Source organism: Furipterus horrens, unplaced genomic scaffold, assembly GCF_987537825.1.
Source record: "Furipterus horrens unplaced genomic scaffold, mFurHor1.1.pri manual_scaffold_17, whole genome shotgun sequence".
Taxonomy (NCBI): Eukaryota; Metazoa; Chordata; class Mammalia; order Chiroptera; family Furipteridae; genus Furipterus; species Furipterus horrens.
Genome location: NW_028327187.1, coordinates 62,283,351 through 62,297,701, shown reverse-complemented (window position 1 = coordinate 62,297,701; position 14,351 = coordinate 62,283,351). Strand labels below are relative to the sequence as shown.

The 14,351-nt window shown below is 43.7% G+C and overlaps 1 protein-coding gene across 1 annotated transcript; it reads right to left on the bottom strand.

Annotated features, from left to right (window-relative positions):
* Positions 1-7,242: 7,242 nt before the first annotated feature.
* On the bottom strand, positions 7,243-8,499 carry LOC149991122 (endogenous retrovirus group S71 member 1 Env polyprotein-like). Its single transcript, XM_090264079.1, has one exon. The coding sequence runs from the start codon at positions 8,497-8,499 to the stop codon at positions 7,243-7,245; it is 1,257 nt and encodes a 418-aa protein (XP_090120205.1).
* Between the last annotated feature and the right edge of the window lie 5,852 nt (positions 8,500-14,351).

Here is a 14,351-nt window from a genome sequence, read left to right as displayed (position 1 = left end):
TGTGGCAAACGTTGGTGGTCTAGTTTGATTTTTTCGTGTGTCCCGGTCCAGTTCTCCGAGCACCATTTATTGAAGAAGCTCTTCTCACTACATTTTATGCTCCTTCTCACTTCATCAAATATTAGTTGGTCATATAGCGCTAGGTTTATTTTTGGGCTCTCTATTCTCTTCCACTGATCTATATGTCTGTTTTTATACCAGTACCAGACTGTTTTGATCACAGTGGCTTTATGGTATAGTTTGATATCTGGTATTGTGATTCCTCCTGCTGTGTTCTTCTATCTCAACATTGCTTTTGCTATTCGGGGTCTTTTTTGGTTCCGTATAAATTTTTGAGATATTTGTTCTAGGTCTGTGAAATATGCCATTCATATTTTAATTAAGATTGCATGGAATCTGTAAATTGCTTTAGGTAGTATGGACGTTTTAATGATGTTAATTCATACCATCCATGAACATGGTATATGCTTCCATTTATTTGTATCTTCCTTAATTTCTTTCTTCAATGTTACATAATTTTCAGAGTACAGGTCTTTTGTCTCTTTGGTTAAGTTTATTCCTTTGTACTTTATTTTTCTTGTTGCTATATGCAATGGGATTTTTAAAAAATCTCTATCTCTGATATTTTATTGTAGGGGCACAGAAATGCCTTAGATTTCAGTATATTTACATTGTACTCTGCTATTTTGCCAAATTCGCTTATTATGTAAAGTAATTTTTCAGTGAAGTCTATAGGGATTTCTATGTATACTGTCATTCCATCTGCAAATAATGACAGTTTTATTTCTTCTCTTCCAATTTGGATGCTTTTTATTTCTTTTTCTTTTCTGATTGCTGTGTCTAGAACTTCCAACACTATGTTGAATAGGAGTGGAGAGAGTGGACATCCTTGTCTTGTTCCTGATCTCAAGGGGAATACTTTAGGTTTTTATCGATTGTGTATGATGTTGGCTTAAGGTTTCTTGTATATAGCCTAATTATGTTTAGGCGTGCTCCCTCTATTCCCATTTTGCTGAGTGTTTTCATCATAAATGGGTGTTGTATTTTATCAAGATGCTTTTTCTGCATCTATTGATATAATCATGTGATTTTTGTCTTTCATTTTGTTGAGATGGTGTATTTTATTTATTGATTTGCGAGTATTAAACCATCCTTTCATCTCTGGGATGAATCCCACTTGATTGTGGTGTATGATCTTTTTAATGTGTTGCTGGATCCTGTTTGCCAATATCTCGTTGAGGATTTTAGCACCAATGTTCATCAGCGATATTGGCCTGTAGTTTCCTTTCTTTGTTGTGTCTTGACCTGGTTTTGGAATTAGGATAAATGGCATCAAAGAAAGAGTTTGGGAGTCTTCTTTCTTCTTGGATTTTGAGAAATAGTTCGAGGAAGATAAGAGTTAGTTCTTCACTGAAAGTTTTGTAAAATTTGCCCGTGAAGTCATCTGGTCCAGGGCTTTTGTGTGCTGGGACGTTTTTATTACTGTTTCAATGTCACTCTTTGTTACCGGTCTGTTCATGCTTTCTACATGTTTTTGATTCAGTTTTGGAAGAATATATGTTTCTAGAAATTTGTCCATTTTATCTAGGTTGTCAAGTTTCTTGACATACAGTTGTTTGTAGTAATTTCTTACAATCTTTTTTTATTTCTGTGATATCAGTCGTGATTTCTTCTCTTTGATTTCTGATTTTGTTTATTTGGGTCCTCTTTCTTTTTCTCTTGATAAACCTGGCGAAAGACTTGTTGGTTTTGTTTAGCATTTCAAAGAACCAGATCCTAATTTTGTCGATCTTTTGAATTGATTGTTTAGTCTCTATGTCATTTAACTCTGTCTGATCTTAATGATTTACTTTCTTCTATTCACTCTGGGCTTTGTTTGTTGTTGCTGTTCTAGTTCTTGTAGGTCTAGGGTTAGATTTTTAATTTGTGATTATTCTATCCTTTTCAGGTAGACCTGTATTGCTATCAACTTTCCTCTGAGGACTGCTTTTCCTGTGTTCCACAGGTTTTGGGTTGTTGTGTGTTCATTATCATTAGTTTCCAGAAAGTTCTTCATTTCTTCCTTGATGTAACTGTGAACCCATTCATTATTTATTCATTCTCCTTCAATTTGAATGTCTTGGCATTTTTTTCTTGAGGTTGATTTCCAGTTTTAAGTCATTGTGGTCTGAGTAGATGCTTAATATGATTTTAATGTTTTTGAATCTGTTGAAGCTTTTTCTGTGTACTACCATGTGGTCTATCTTTGAAAATGTTCCATGTCCTTTTGAAAAGTATATATATTTTGCTTCTTTGGGGTAAAATGTTCTCTGTATATCTTAAGTCTAGAGTTTTGTTCAATGCCTCAATATCCTTGGTGTTTCTTTGCTTCGAAGATCTGTCTATTGTTGATTGTCGTCGGCGGCGGCGGCAGCCGTCCGTCTCGAGAGACGATGGTGTAGCTTCTTAAGAGTCTATCTGCACCACCGAGAATGGCTGTGCAGTCCAACTCGGGAGTGACACGGTATCTGTCTCCTCCCTTCTAGCTTGTAGTGTTTCTGTTAAGAAATTGGTCGATAGCCTTATCGGAGCTCCCTTGTATGTTATTTGCTGTTTTTCTCTTGCTGCTTTTAGGATTCTCTCTTTGTCTTGGAACGTTGCCATTTTAACTATGATGTGCTTTGGAGTGGAGTTTTTTGGGGGGTGTTTCCTCTTCTTTGGAATTCTCTGTGCTTCCTGGACTTGCATAACTTTTTCTCTCATCAGGTTCGCAAAATTTTCTGTCACTATTTCTCCTATCAGTTTATCTATTCCTTGTTCTTCTGATCCATCTTTAATTCCAATGACTCTGATATTGTTCTTCCTTATGGTAGCCTGTAATTCCCTTACCTTTTCTTCATACTTTTTCAATCTTTTTTCATTTTGCTGTATCGTCTGAGAATTCTTTTCTCCATTATCTTCTAAATCACTAATCCGATCCTCTGCTTCGTTTAGTCTGCTTTTAACTGATTCTACTGTGTTTTTCAGTTCAGAGATTGCATTCTTCATTTCTTCCTGGTTCTTGTTGATAGTTTCTATGTCTTTTTTTATGCTGGTGTAGTTCTGTGCAAGTTCTCTGTAATTTTCTTGGAGCTGCTGGTAACTTCCTTGGAGGTTGTCATAGTTGTTTTTAAGGTTGTCGAGTATACTGAGCTTCTTCTCCAACATTGTTTTGAATTCCCTGTCTGACATTTGGGCTATGTCTATTCCATCTACCTCTCTTTCTGGGGATTCCTCTTTTCTTTTCATCGAGAGGTTGTTTCTGCGTCTTACCATGTTGGATTCTTCTTGTTTATGTTTGTTTTTTGGGTTTGTCTGCTTTGACTTCCCACCTTTGTGATATGAGATTCTTTATAGGAGATCTGGGGGTTTCAGTGGTGCAGTCTTTTGGTCTTCTGACCCTGATGTTCTTGGGGTACCCTTTATGTTGTTTGTTTATGCTGTCTGGTTATATTTCAGATGCTCTTTGTTAGGATCTTCCTTCTGGCTAGTTGATTGAGAGTCACTCTTTCCACTTTGTCTTGAGTTCTTTTGTGGAGATGTCAGTTCAGCCTTTGTGTGTCATCTTGTTTTTCTGTGTCCACAGCTGGTCTAATGAGGCGGGTCAGAGGTTTTTGTTTTTTGCAGCAGTGGTGTGCGACTGCAGTGCGCGTTCCTTTGGTGCCTGTTGGAGCTAGCCGAGGTGCCCTTGTGCGAGTGCCTGTGTTCGCGCATGGCGGCCTGAGATCTTGCCTAAGACCTGCCATGCAGCATTCTAGGAGTTGGTCTCTCGGTTCTTAGGGAGAGGCCCCAGACACTTGGGCACAGTGGAAATGAGAGATTGGTGCCTATTGAAGTCGGCCAGGTGCTTTTGTGCTCGTGCGCCCGTGCATGCACAAGGCTGCCAGAGAGCTTGCCTCAGGCCTGCCGCACAGGGTTCCTGGCGTTGGTCTCTCGCCTCCCAGTGCCGGCCTGGACATTCGGACACTCATGCACAGTGGAAGTGAGCGAATGGCGCCTATTGAAGCCGGGCCAAGGTGCTCTTGCATTCGCACGCCCATGCACGTGCAAGACCTCCTGAGAGCTAGCCTCAGTCCTTCCAAGTCTCGGTCCGGGAGTTGGTCTCTCACCTCTTAGGGTGGGGTCCCGGACACTTGTGCACTGTGGAAGTGAGTGTCTGTGAGTTGTTGCTGCCTGCTGTTCCTGCGCCGCAGCCATCCACCTTTCCTGCACCCACCTGGGTGGCCATGAGTAGAACCTGAGCTAGTGCTCTGCGCTCCGTCCTGGCGCCCACTGAAGCTGGCCAGGAGGGGACTTCGTACAGTCTTCTGTGTGTCCAGTGGGTCCTCCCTTCACCCGTTGGGGCACTGATCTCATGTCTGTTGGGGTGTGTCCGAGGGGCACCTGGACACGCGGCCCCATGCACCTGGGCCAGTGAACAAGGGCACCTCCCTGTGTGCGCCCGCATGACCCAAGGGGAGGGTTGGGGAGTGGGCGAATGCACTCCTGCGCCTGCACTCCTCAAGAATATTCTATCACCCCCAAACTTCCCCCACTCTCCACAGTTCACAAAAGAAAAACACAAAGGAAAAATTACGTTTTCACTTGCACAACAGCACGCTGTCTGCTGTCTTCCAGTGCCAATGCCACCTAGTCGAATCCCATCTCTTCTAGTGGGCAGAGATCAACTTTCCTACTGACTCCCCTCTGGGGAAGCCTGTGGTCACCAAAAAGCCTTTGTGTCCTTCCAGCCGCAGCTCAGGCAGCCACCCCTGTCAGGAATCCCGTTTCGTTTCTTTTTCTTTCACTATCCTTACTAAACAGGTTGTTCCCAGATGGTTTTTCTCTAATCCAGCAGTGCCAAGGCTTGACTTCTGCCAGTGTCCAGCTGCTCACTGAGATGTTCTGTCTGCAATTAGTCCAAATTACAGATGGGTCTCGGGAGCCTGAGAGCACCACCTTCCCTCACTCCTCTGCCATCTTCCTCCCTTTCTTCTTCCTTTCTGTTGCACAACATTCAATTGTGTAGATGCACCACAGTTTTTTGATGCACTCATCTACAGATGGGTATTTAGGCTTTTTCCAACACTTGGCTTCTGTAAAAAGTTCTGCTATGAACATAAGAGTGCATAGGTTCTTTCGAATTGGTGTTTCGGGATTCTTAGGGTATAATCTTAGCAATGGAATTTCTGGTTCAAAAGGCAGTTTCATTTTTAGTTTTTTGAGGAAATTCCAAACTGTTTGCCATAGTGGCTGCACCAGTCTGAATTGCCACCAACACTGCACTAGGGTTCCCTATTCTTCACATCCTCACCAGCACTTATTTGTTGATTTGTTGATGATGGCCATTCTGACAGGTATAAAGTGGTATCTCATTGTGGTTTTAATTTGCATTTCTCTGATGGCTAGTGATGTTGAGCATTCTTTCGTATGCCTATGGACCTTCTGTAGGTCTTCTTTGGAGAAGTGTTTGTTCAGGTCCTTTGCCCATTTTTTAATTGGACCGTTTGTTTTCTAGGTGTTGAGATATATAAGTTACTTATATATTTTGGAGATCAATCCCTTGTCTGAGGTAACATTGGTAAATATGTTTTCCCATATGGCTGGTTCCCTTTTCATCTTGCTGACATTTTCTTTCTCTGAGCAGAAACTCTTAAGTTTGATGTAGCCCCATTTATTTATTCTTTCCTTTATTTCCCTTGCCTTAGGAGATATATCAGTGAAATATTGCTACGTGGGGTATCTGAAATTTTTCTGTCTATGTTTTCCTCTAGGAATGTTATGGTGTCATGGCTTACATTTATGTCTTTGATCCATTTTGAGTTTATTCTGGTCTGTGGTGTAAGTTGGTTGTCTAGTTTCATTTCTTTGTATGTCCTTCTCCAGTTCTCACAGCACTATTTGTTGAAGAGGCTATTTTTACTTCATTTTATGTTCTTTCTCCCTTTGTCAAATATTAGTAGACCATATAGACCTGGGTTTATTTCTGGGCTCTCTATTCTATTCCATTGATCTATTTTATGTTCTTATGTCAGTACCAGACTATTTTCATTACAGTAGCTTTGTAGTATAGGTTGATATCAAGTATTTTGATTCCGTCTACTATGCTCCTCTTCCACAAGATTGCTGTAGCTATTCCTGGTCATTTTTGGTAACATATAAATTTTTGAAATGTTGTTGTAGGTCTGTGAAATATATCACTGGTATTTCAATGGGAATTTCATTGAATCTATAAATTGCTTTGAGTAGTATTGTTATAGCATATTCAGTGAGAATAAATCACTCCAGACAGTGGATAAGGAAATCAAAGGGTTTATTGCCGATGACCAGGCCAAGACTATGTCTCTAAAATGGCGCCGACCCCGAATGGGGTTTAGAGCAGGGTTTATATAGCAGATTTTCAGGTGGGAAGCGGGGTAGGACAGGGTTTGTTGTAATCAAGTTGTACAACTGCAGGTCGTTAACTGTTCCAGGAACTGGGGCTGCAGCTGGTCAAAGCATGACTGTCACAGTACATTGGGCTGCAGTTGCCAGAAGTCCTGCAGGAGAAAAGTCTCAAAGAGGAAATTACTTAATGTTAGCAGGGGACACTGGCAAATTTTTACAGGCCTTAGGCAATGATGCCCTTAGGGGATGACTGGAGTTCCTTACAAAGAATGGTTGAATCCCTTACATAATCCCCCGTCTAATTCCTTGACTACCCTTATCAAGAAGGTCTAGGGACTACCATTAGGGTTATTAAACCTCTGCTCCCAGGAGGGGCTCAGTGGCAAAGATGAGAAGTTGATTATCTTCTATGCTAGCTTTCAGGCGTTGAGTGAGGTACTGGGGTATACAAGGGAAGATGGTCACTGCTAAAAGAAGAAGCAACAGGGGCCTGGTAAGGCCAGACCCTAAAGTGGTTAGCCATGGGCTCCAGTTGAACATGTTTTGGTACCATGAGGAGTTCTTTTGTCGATCACGTTCTCATTGCTCTATGCGGTCCTTTATAATATGTAGAGTGTTTCTGATGACACCAGTTCGGTTGCCATAGAAGCAACAGGCAGCACAGAGTCCTTCTTGTTTCATGAAGAGGAGTTCTAGGCCTCTACGGTTTTGCAGGACTACTTCAGCTAGGGATTCCAGCTGAGTGGTTATTTCCCTGATCGTTTCTTGTAAAGATAGCAGGTCCTGATCAACCGCTGCAGAGAGATCCATGAGTCAGATATGGCTGGTAATGAGTCCTGCTGTCCTGATGGCAAGTGATCATGCTAGAGCAGTTCCAGCTAGTATAGGAAGAATGGCTACTCTCCGTAACCATGACATCTCTAAGGGGAGGAAGAGTAGGTTACCTTTTCTCCCAGCATAGACAGTTAATTGTGGGAGAATTTGGGCATGTATGCAAGGCCCTGAGGTTAGATCGTCCTTTGAGAGGCATGATGTAATTCCCATAGGGCAAATAAATCTGGAGCCACTCAGGGCCTGGAAGTAGCCACTTGAATATTGGATGCTTTGAGTGCAGACAGACTTGGTGAAGACAAGTTGGGGATCCCCTGGTGTGGAGCTGCTGGAGTGGGTAATACAAGTCCTGTTTCCAAGAACTTCCCCTCTCAGGAGGAGAAAGGTGGAGTCGACTTTTTCACATCTGGTGATGACAGTTAGGTTATGGTTTATTCCAGCAGCAGTATAGAAGGGAGGTCTTGCCTGAAAACATAACCAACAGTCTGCAGCAGTTTTGGACTGGCTTCGGTTCAGGGCTTGATGTGTGGCTGCTACTAGTCCAAAGAAGCTGGATGGTCCTTCAGGGGTAATCATGGGTGGTGGAGACGGCTTCGTTGGGGAGTTACTTGGGCATGGGCCCTGCTTCCAGAGAGCCGGCACTTGATTAGTTTGGTAGTGTATGTGCAGGTTCTGCTGCAGTCCTGGAAGCTGAGGAACTGTATGTCGGTGCACTGGGGGTCTGGCCAGAATTGTGAAGAAGGTACTGGAATCTGGCTCATAAGAGACCACAAGCCTTAGCCCCCAGAGGTGCCCCGCGCAAGTCCAGGTGTCATCTGCTGGGATTACTATGGTCAGGTCTAGGGGAGTTTCTCTCTTGCCCGGCCTGATCGGCTGATATGTGGCTTTTAGAAATCTTTGGTTGATTTTCCAGTATCCTCCTATGGCCCAGAGGCCTAGGTCCTCACAGCCCCAATAGGGGCAAAAATAGTCCTTGACACTGTAACAATGTTCACTAGGTTTTTGGCTAGAACAGAAATAGATGTTTCTGTGCCACCTGGGGTTGTGAGGAAAGAAGTCTTCAAGGTGGAGGCTGAAAGTCAGAGATTGTTTTGTAGTATTCCAGTCTTGTTCCGCTATCAGGTGGCCCGTCCTCATCTCAATGATGTGGAAGTTTAAAGGAGGAAGAGCTGTGACAGCATAATGGACAAGAGTGAGGGTGAACAAGACCCAAAAAGCTGGATAACGGATTCCTAGACCTGAAAGGCCTTTCATTGCAAATTTTTCTGCTTTTCCTCGAGGCATCTTGACTTTCGAGGGGGTGTGGGTTCCAAAGGCTCAGATGGAGGACCAGCAGCCTGGAGCTGCTTCTCGGGCATTTCCTGAAGAGGACTAGGCTTCACCCTGGTGTAGTGGATTCATGCAGTGATGCTGGAGACCTTGACTTCAGTGGGGGTGGTGAGAATGGCAGTATAAGGACCTTCCCTCAAAGGGCCAAAAGGCTGTCTTTTCCAGACTTTTATCAAAACCTGATCCCCTTGACTCGTAGGGATGCAAGGGAGTAACTACTAGTATTGGGTGGCACTCCAGGACCCTTCCAGGGTCTTCTGGAGTGCCTGTAGTTGGTTAATTAGAAATAATTACCATTTAACCTGTAGGTCCCCAACTCGAGGTGTGAGTTGGGGTGGCCTTCCATATACAATTTCAAATGGGGTCAGCCCATCCGAGTATGGAGTACATCTGATTTGGAATAAAGTAAGGAGTAGAAGTTATGTCCAAGAGGCCCCAGTTTTCTGATGAAATTTGTGAAGAGTTTGTTTTAGGGTCTGATTCATGAATTCTACCAGACTTTCACTCTGAAGTCAGTAGGCTGCGTGGAGGTTCCACTTGATGTGGTTTGCATGGGCCACTGCCTGAACAATCTCCGCTATCAAGGTGAGGCCATTGTCAGATCCAATGTTGAGGGGCATGCCATAGCGAGGGATGACCAAGTTTAAAAGTCTTTGCTACTTCTCGGGCCATTTCAGTGTGGGTAGGGAATGCTTCCATTCACCCCAAGTAAGTGCAAACTAGGACTAGGAGATATTTATAGCCCCCCGGCACTTGGCTGACTTCAGTGAAGTCTACTTCGACATCCTTGAACGGTGATGTGCCCTGCCTGCGGACCGCCAGCAGCTGAGACTTGCCTGCCTTGGGATTGATTTTCAGGCATGACTTGCAGTGCTTGGCAGCTGAAGCACAGACAGCCCAAAGGTTCTGGATGTAGTACTCCTTTTCTAAGGAAGCTGCTAGGCATCCTTTTCCAAAATGGGATGTTTGGTTCAGTTTGATATCCAAATGGAGGCCTACAGAGTTTGTAAAGATCTTTCTATCTGGGAAGATTAGCCAGTTGTTCTTATCATGGGCCGCCTCAGCCTGAGCCCAAGCCTTTTCTGCTTGGGAGTAGTGTGGTGGCTCTGAAACAGCAACCAGTATGGGGGAAATGGGGGTTTCAGGAGCCTCTCCTCTTCCCTGTAAGGCTGCCTCTTTTGCAGCTTGATCCGCCAATTGATTTCCTACCTCTGTGTCATTGTTTCCTTTGTGGTGGCCCTTGCAGTGGACTACTGCTACCTGTGCTGGCTTCCACACAACCTGTGATAAGGCTAGAATTTCCTCGGAATTTTTGATAGTCTTTCCTTCTGAGGTTAACAAGACCCTTTCTTTATAGATGGCCACATGGACGTGCAGCTTTGCAAAGGCGTAGCGGGAGTCTGTATAGATTGTGACCATCTCTTCAACAGAGAATAGGGTCATGAGGAACTGTTGACAATTTTCCCATGTCAGCTGATGGGACCAGCAGATGGACTCAAACAGGCCTGTCAGGGCTCAGGGTTATTCTGAGAAGGGGGGGGTTCTGAGCCCACCAATTGTAGAGGTCACTGGTTGTGAAGGGGACATAAACAAAGGTTTTCCAAGGACCACCTGGACCTGGGTCTATTGCCTCCTTCAAGGGAAGGACTGGGACAGCTGCCTGGGTCTCACTTGTAGGTGGGGGACGCTGCTGCCAAGAATGCCGGCAGGAAACTAGAGTACTTGGGTCCCCTAAGTGGCCATTGGTGCTGTCCAGGCCCTCTGGGACCTGTGGGTAGTCTTCCTGAAGACCTCCAGTATAAGGAGGAGGCTGGAGATGATCTTCTTCGTGGGCTGAGGGGAGAGGAGGTGGCCATTGTGACACTCCCTTTTTGTCAATCCCGGAACCCTCGCGGTGTCTAAATAGGTGGCCTGGCACAGTAGATTTAACACATGCCTGCCATGTTAGAAGGATCCTGTGAGCCTCTGTCCCTGCACATCCGTGCAGTCGAGGGGGAAGAGCTTCAGCTAACTCTAACCACTGGATGATGTAGTCTATCTGTTCGGGGTTTCCTGGATAGCCAAACACTACTCTGCAGACCTGGCCAATGGTGGAGAAATATAGAGTCCCTTCATATGGCCATCCAACCCCAAAAGTAAGCCATTCTAATTAAAAGAGAGTCCACAGAGTACCAGGGTCCATGGGAATATCTCCAGCCCCCCTATAACTAAATCCCTTGTGAAAGTTGTTGAGCATACAGTCCAGGACAGTAGGTTTAGTTTGACAGCCCCCCATAATGACTATAGTAACTTCCCCAAGGAAGCAGAAACCTTGAACGATGGCAAGAATCAGAGTACTGAGCCAGGAATGACACCCTCCTCTAGGCGCAGATGAACAAGGGAAAGGTGCTCCTCAGAGGAAGCCACTCTGATGCCTACCTGACCTCTCCTCTCACGAGGACTTAGACCCATCTTAGCTAAGGCTGCCCAAGCAGAGTCTGGGTTAATCAGCCATTATGCTGTATGACAGGTTGAGGAACTGCAGGTTGGGGCCCACTAGGACTCTGTAGATGTAGCCATGGAGCCACACATTGGATGAATTAGGGGTGATCCCCTAATTTCCCTCTCACTCACTTCACATACACACAAAAGTTAAACAGTTTCCCTCCCCGTCCCTTGTCCAGACTTGAGCCCTCCTGGATGCACCATGTCGACTAACAGGTGGTCGAGCCAAAACCTGATTCCAGAGCTCAATAACCAACAGGTCCGACTACTTCAGACGAACCAGATTCTCATTAAAGGAGAACTAAACTCAACCCTGAGTCCAGGCATTGAGGGGCGCCTTGCCTACAGATGATAGGTGCCTCTAGAAGTCACCTATCCCAGTGGCTGTCACTCACCTGTTTGTGCAGACCGGTCGTCAACTTTTGTTTTCCCTATACCAGACCGCTGGAGGAAACTGTGGCCCTGTACAATCCATGAAGACACTTGGATGCTCAGAATTCTGAACATGTAGCCACAGTCTAGTCATCATTCAGAGAACCACATGGGGTCCACTGAGTCCCCAGGGGGTCCGCTGAAGTCGACACTGTGCTCTGGAGAGGGTATCTCACTGGGGCCTTCCAAAGGTTATGGAAGATTCAGCAAGAATAAACCACTTGGAGACAGTGGATAAGGAAAGCAAAGAGTTTATTGCCGGTGGTCGGGCCGAGACTATGTCTCTAAAATGGCGCCGACCCTGAATGGGGTTTAGGGCAGGATTTATATAGCATATTTTCAGGCGGAAAACAGGGTGGGACAGGGTTTGTTGTAATCAGGTAGTGCAACTGCAGGTTGCTAACTGTTCCAGGAACTGAAGCTACACCTGGTCGGAGCATGACTGTCACAGGAAGTTGGGCTGCAGGTGCCGGAAACTCTAACTGAGTGGGCCCATGGATGCTCCAGGACTGTGGGATCCCTCCAAACAAGTGGCCTCTGCTGAGAGATTGGCAATCGCCTCCTCCACCCCAACCCTACCAGCCTGCACAGTCAGGAGCAATGAGGCATTACCTTCCCTGGCACTGGGACCGTGAACTGTGCAATCTGGTCTGGGGCTGGGAATGCTCCACAGGTGTCCCTCCCAACCTTTTAAAATATGTGACAGCACATTCTACCAGTTTGCCTCTGTTGCTGCTTCCACCACCGCACCATGTCCCCTTCACCCCAGCCCTGCCACTCCAACTTCTCTGGGTAACTATTTCTTCTTTATATCTTTGTTGGTTGTTCTTCCATGCAGCTCGATTTTCTGGAACTTCTGGTTGTCTCTAGTTTTGAGGTAGCTGTATCCCTTCTCAGTCGTGGAGGGAGATGAAGCATGTCTGTCTAGGCCTTCATCTTGGCTAGAAATCCTTAATTTCTTTCTTAAGTGTTATATAGTTGTCCGACTACAGGTCTGTTACCTCCTTCATTAAGTTTATTCCCAGGTACTTCGTTTTTCTCGTTGCTATAGTAAATGGGATTTTTTTCTAGTTCCTATCTTTGATATTTTATTGTTGGTGTACTGAAATGCCTTCAGTTTCTGAATACTGACTTTGTACCTTGCTATTTTGTCAAATTAACTTATCAGGTCAAGCAGTTTTTTTCATTGAGTCTACAGGGCTTTCTATGTATACTATCAGGTCATCTGAAAATACTGACAGTTTTACTTCTTCTTTTCCAATTTGGATGCCTTTTATTTCTTTTCTTTTCTTTTTTTTTTTTTTTTTTGTCTGATTGCTGTGGCGAGAACTTCCAAAATTATGTTGAATAAGAGTGGAGAGTTCTTCCCTATACGTTTTGTAAAATTTGCTTGTGAAGCCATCCGGTCCAGGGCTTTTATATGCTAGAAGTTTTTTGATTACTACTTCAATTTCACTAGTTGTTATCAGTCTATTCAAACTTTCTGCTTCTTCTTGATTCAGTTGTGGAAGATTTTATGTTTCGAAAACTTAGTCCATTTCATATAGGTTGTCAAATTCTTTGTCATACACTTGTTTGCAGGAACTTACCATTTTTTGTATTTCTGTGGTATCGATTATTTCTCTTATTTTGTTCTGATTTTGTTTATTTGAGTCCTCTCTCTTTTTTTCTTGATGAGCCTGTTTAAAGGCTTGTTGATTTTGTTTATATTTTCAAAGAATCAGCCCCTGGTTTCATTGATATTTGAGTTGTTTGTTTTGTCTCCATGTCATTTAATTCTTCTCTGATCTTTATTTCCTTCCTTCTTATCTCTCTGGGCTTTGTTTTTTGTTGTTCCTCTAGATCCTGTAACTGTGGGGTTAGATTTTTTATTTGAGACACCTCTATCCTTATTAGGTAGGGCTCTATTGCTATGAACTTTCCTCTCAAGCCTGCTTTTGTTGTGTCCCATATGTTTTGGGCTGTTCTGTCTTCATTATCATTTGTTTCCAGGAACTTTTTCATTTATTCCTTGATATCGTTGTTAACCCATTCATTATTTAATGGCATGCTATTCATTACCCAATATTTTAATGTTTTTGAGTTCTTTCCTTGAGGTTGATTTCCAGTTCCAAGCCATTGTGATCCGATAACAATCTTTATATAATTCCAATTTTCTTGAATTTGTTGAGGCTTGTTTTGTGTATTACTATGTAGTCTATCTTTTAAATATTTCATGTACATTTGAAAAGAATGAATATTTTGCTCCTTTGGAGTGAAACATTCCATCTGTATCAAGTAATTTTATTTGATCTAGAGAATTGTTCAATGCCTCAATATTCTTGATGTTTCTTTGTTTCAAAGGTCTTGTTACGGCTACATAGGCGAGATTGAACACTCTGAAGCAGTGTATAAAGTTAAGCAAAGGATTTTTAATAATGGCCAGGACTTGGGCAGACCCTGAGTAGGTCTCTAACATGCTCCAACCTACAATGGAGTCTAAAGGCTGGGTTTTTATACTGGTGCAATCTCTTTGTTTCTTCTTTGGCGGGAAACAGCCTTAGGAAGAGGGGGCTGGGAAGGACTGCAGGAATGTCTTGGCAGTAACAGGAACAAAAATTTGCAAGGCTATAAGGTTATCTTCGGCGGCAGCATAGCTTTTCAGCCAGGGATGAACTCCCTGTGAAGCAATTTATTTTCAAAGGGCTAGACATTCTGCAAAGCACAACCTTCACAAATGTTATAAACCAGACACAAGTAAATGGAAGATGATAGAGGCTGAGGTCCTTTTAGTTTCTAAATCACTACTTGCTATAACACTCCTTCTTACATTCCTTTTTCCAAGGCCTTTTAGCAAGTCCTTGCTACTTCTTACAAAGAACATTTAAAGCCCTTACGTACTTACATATTGA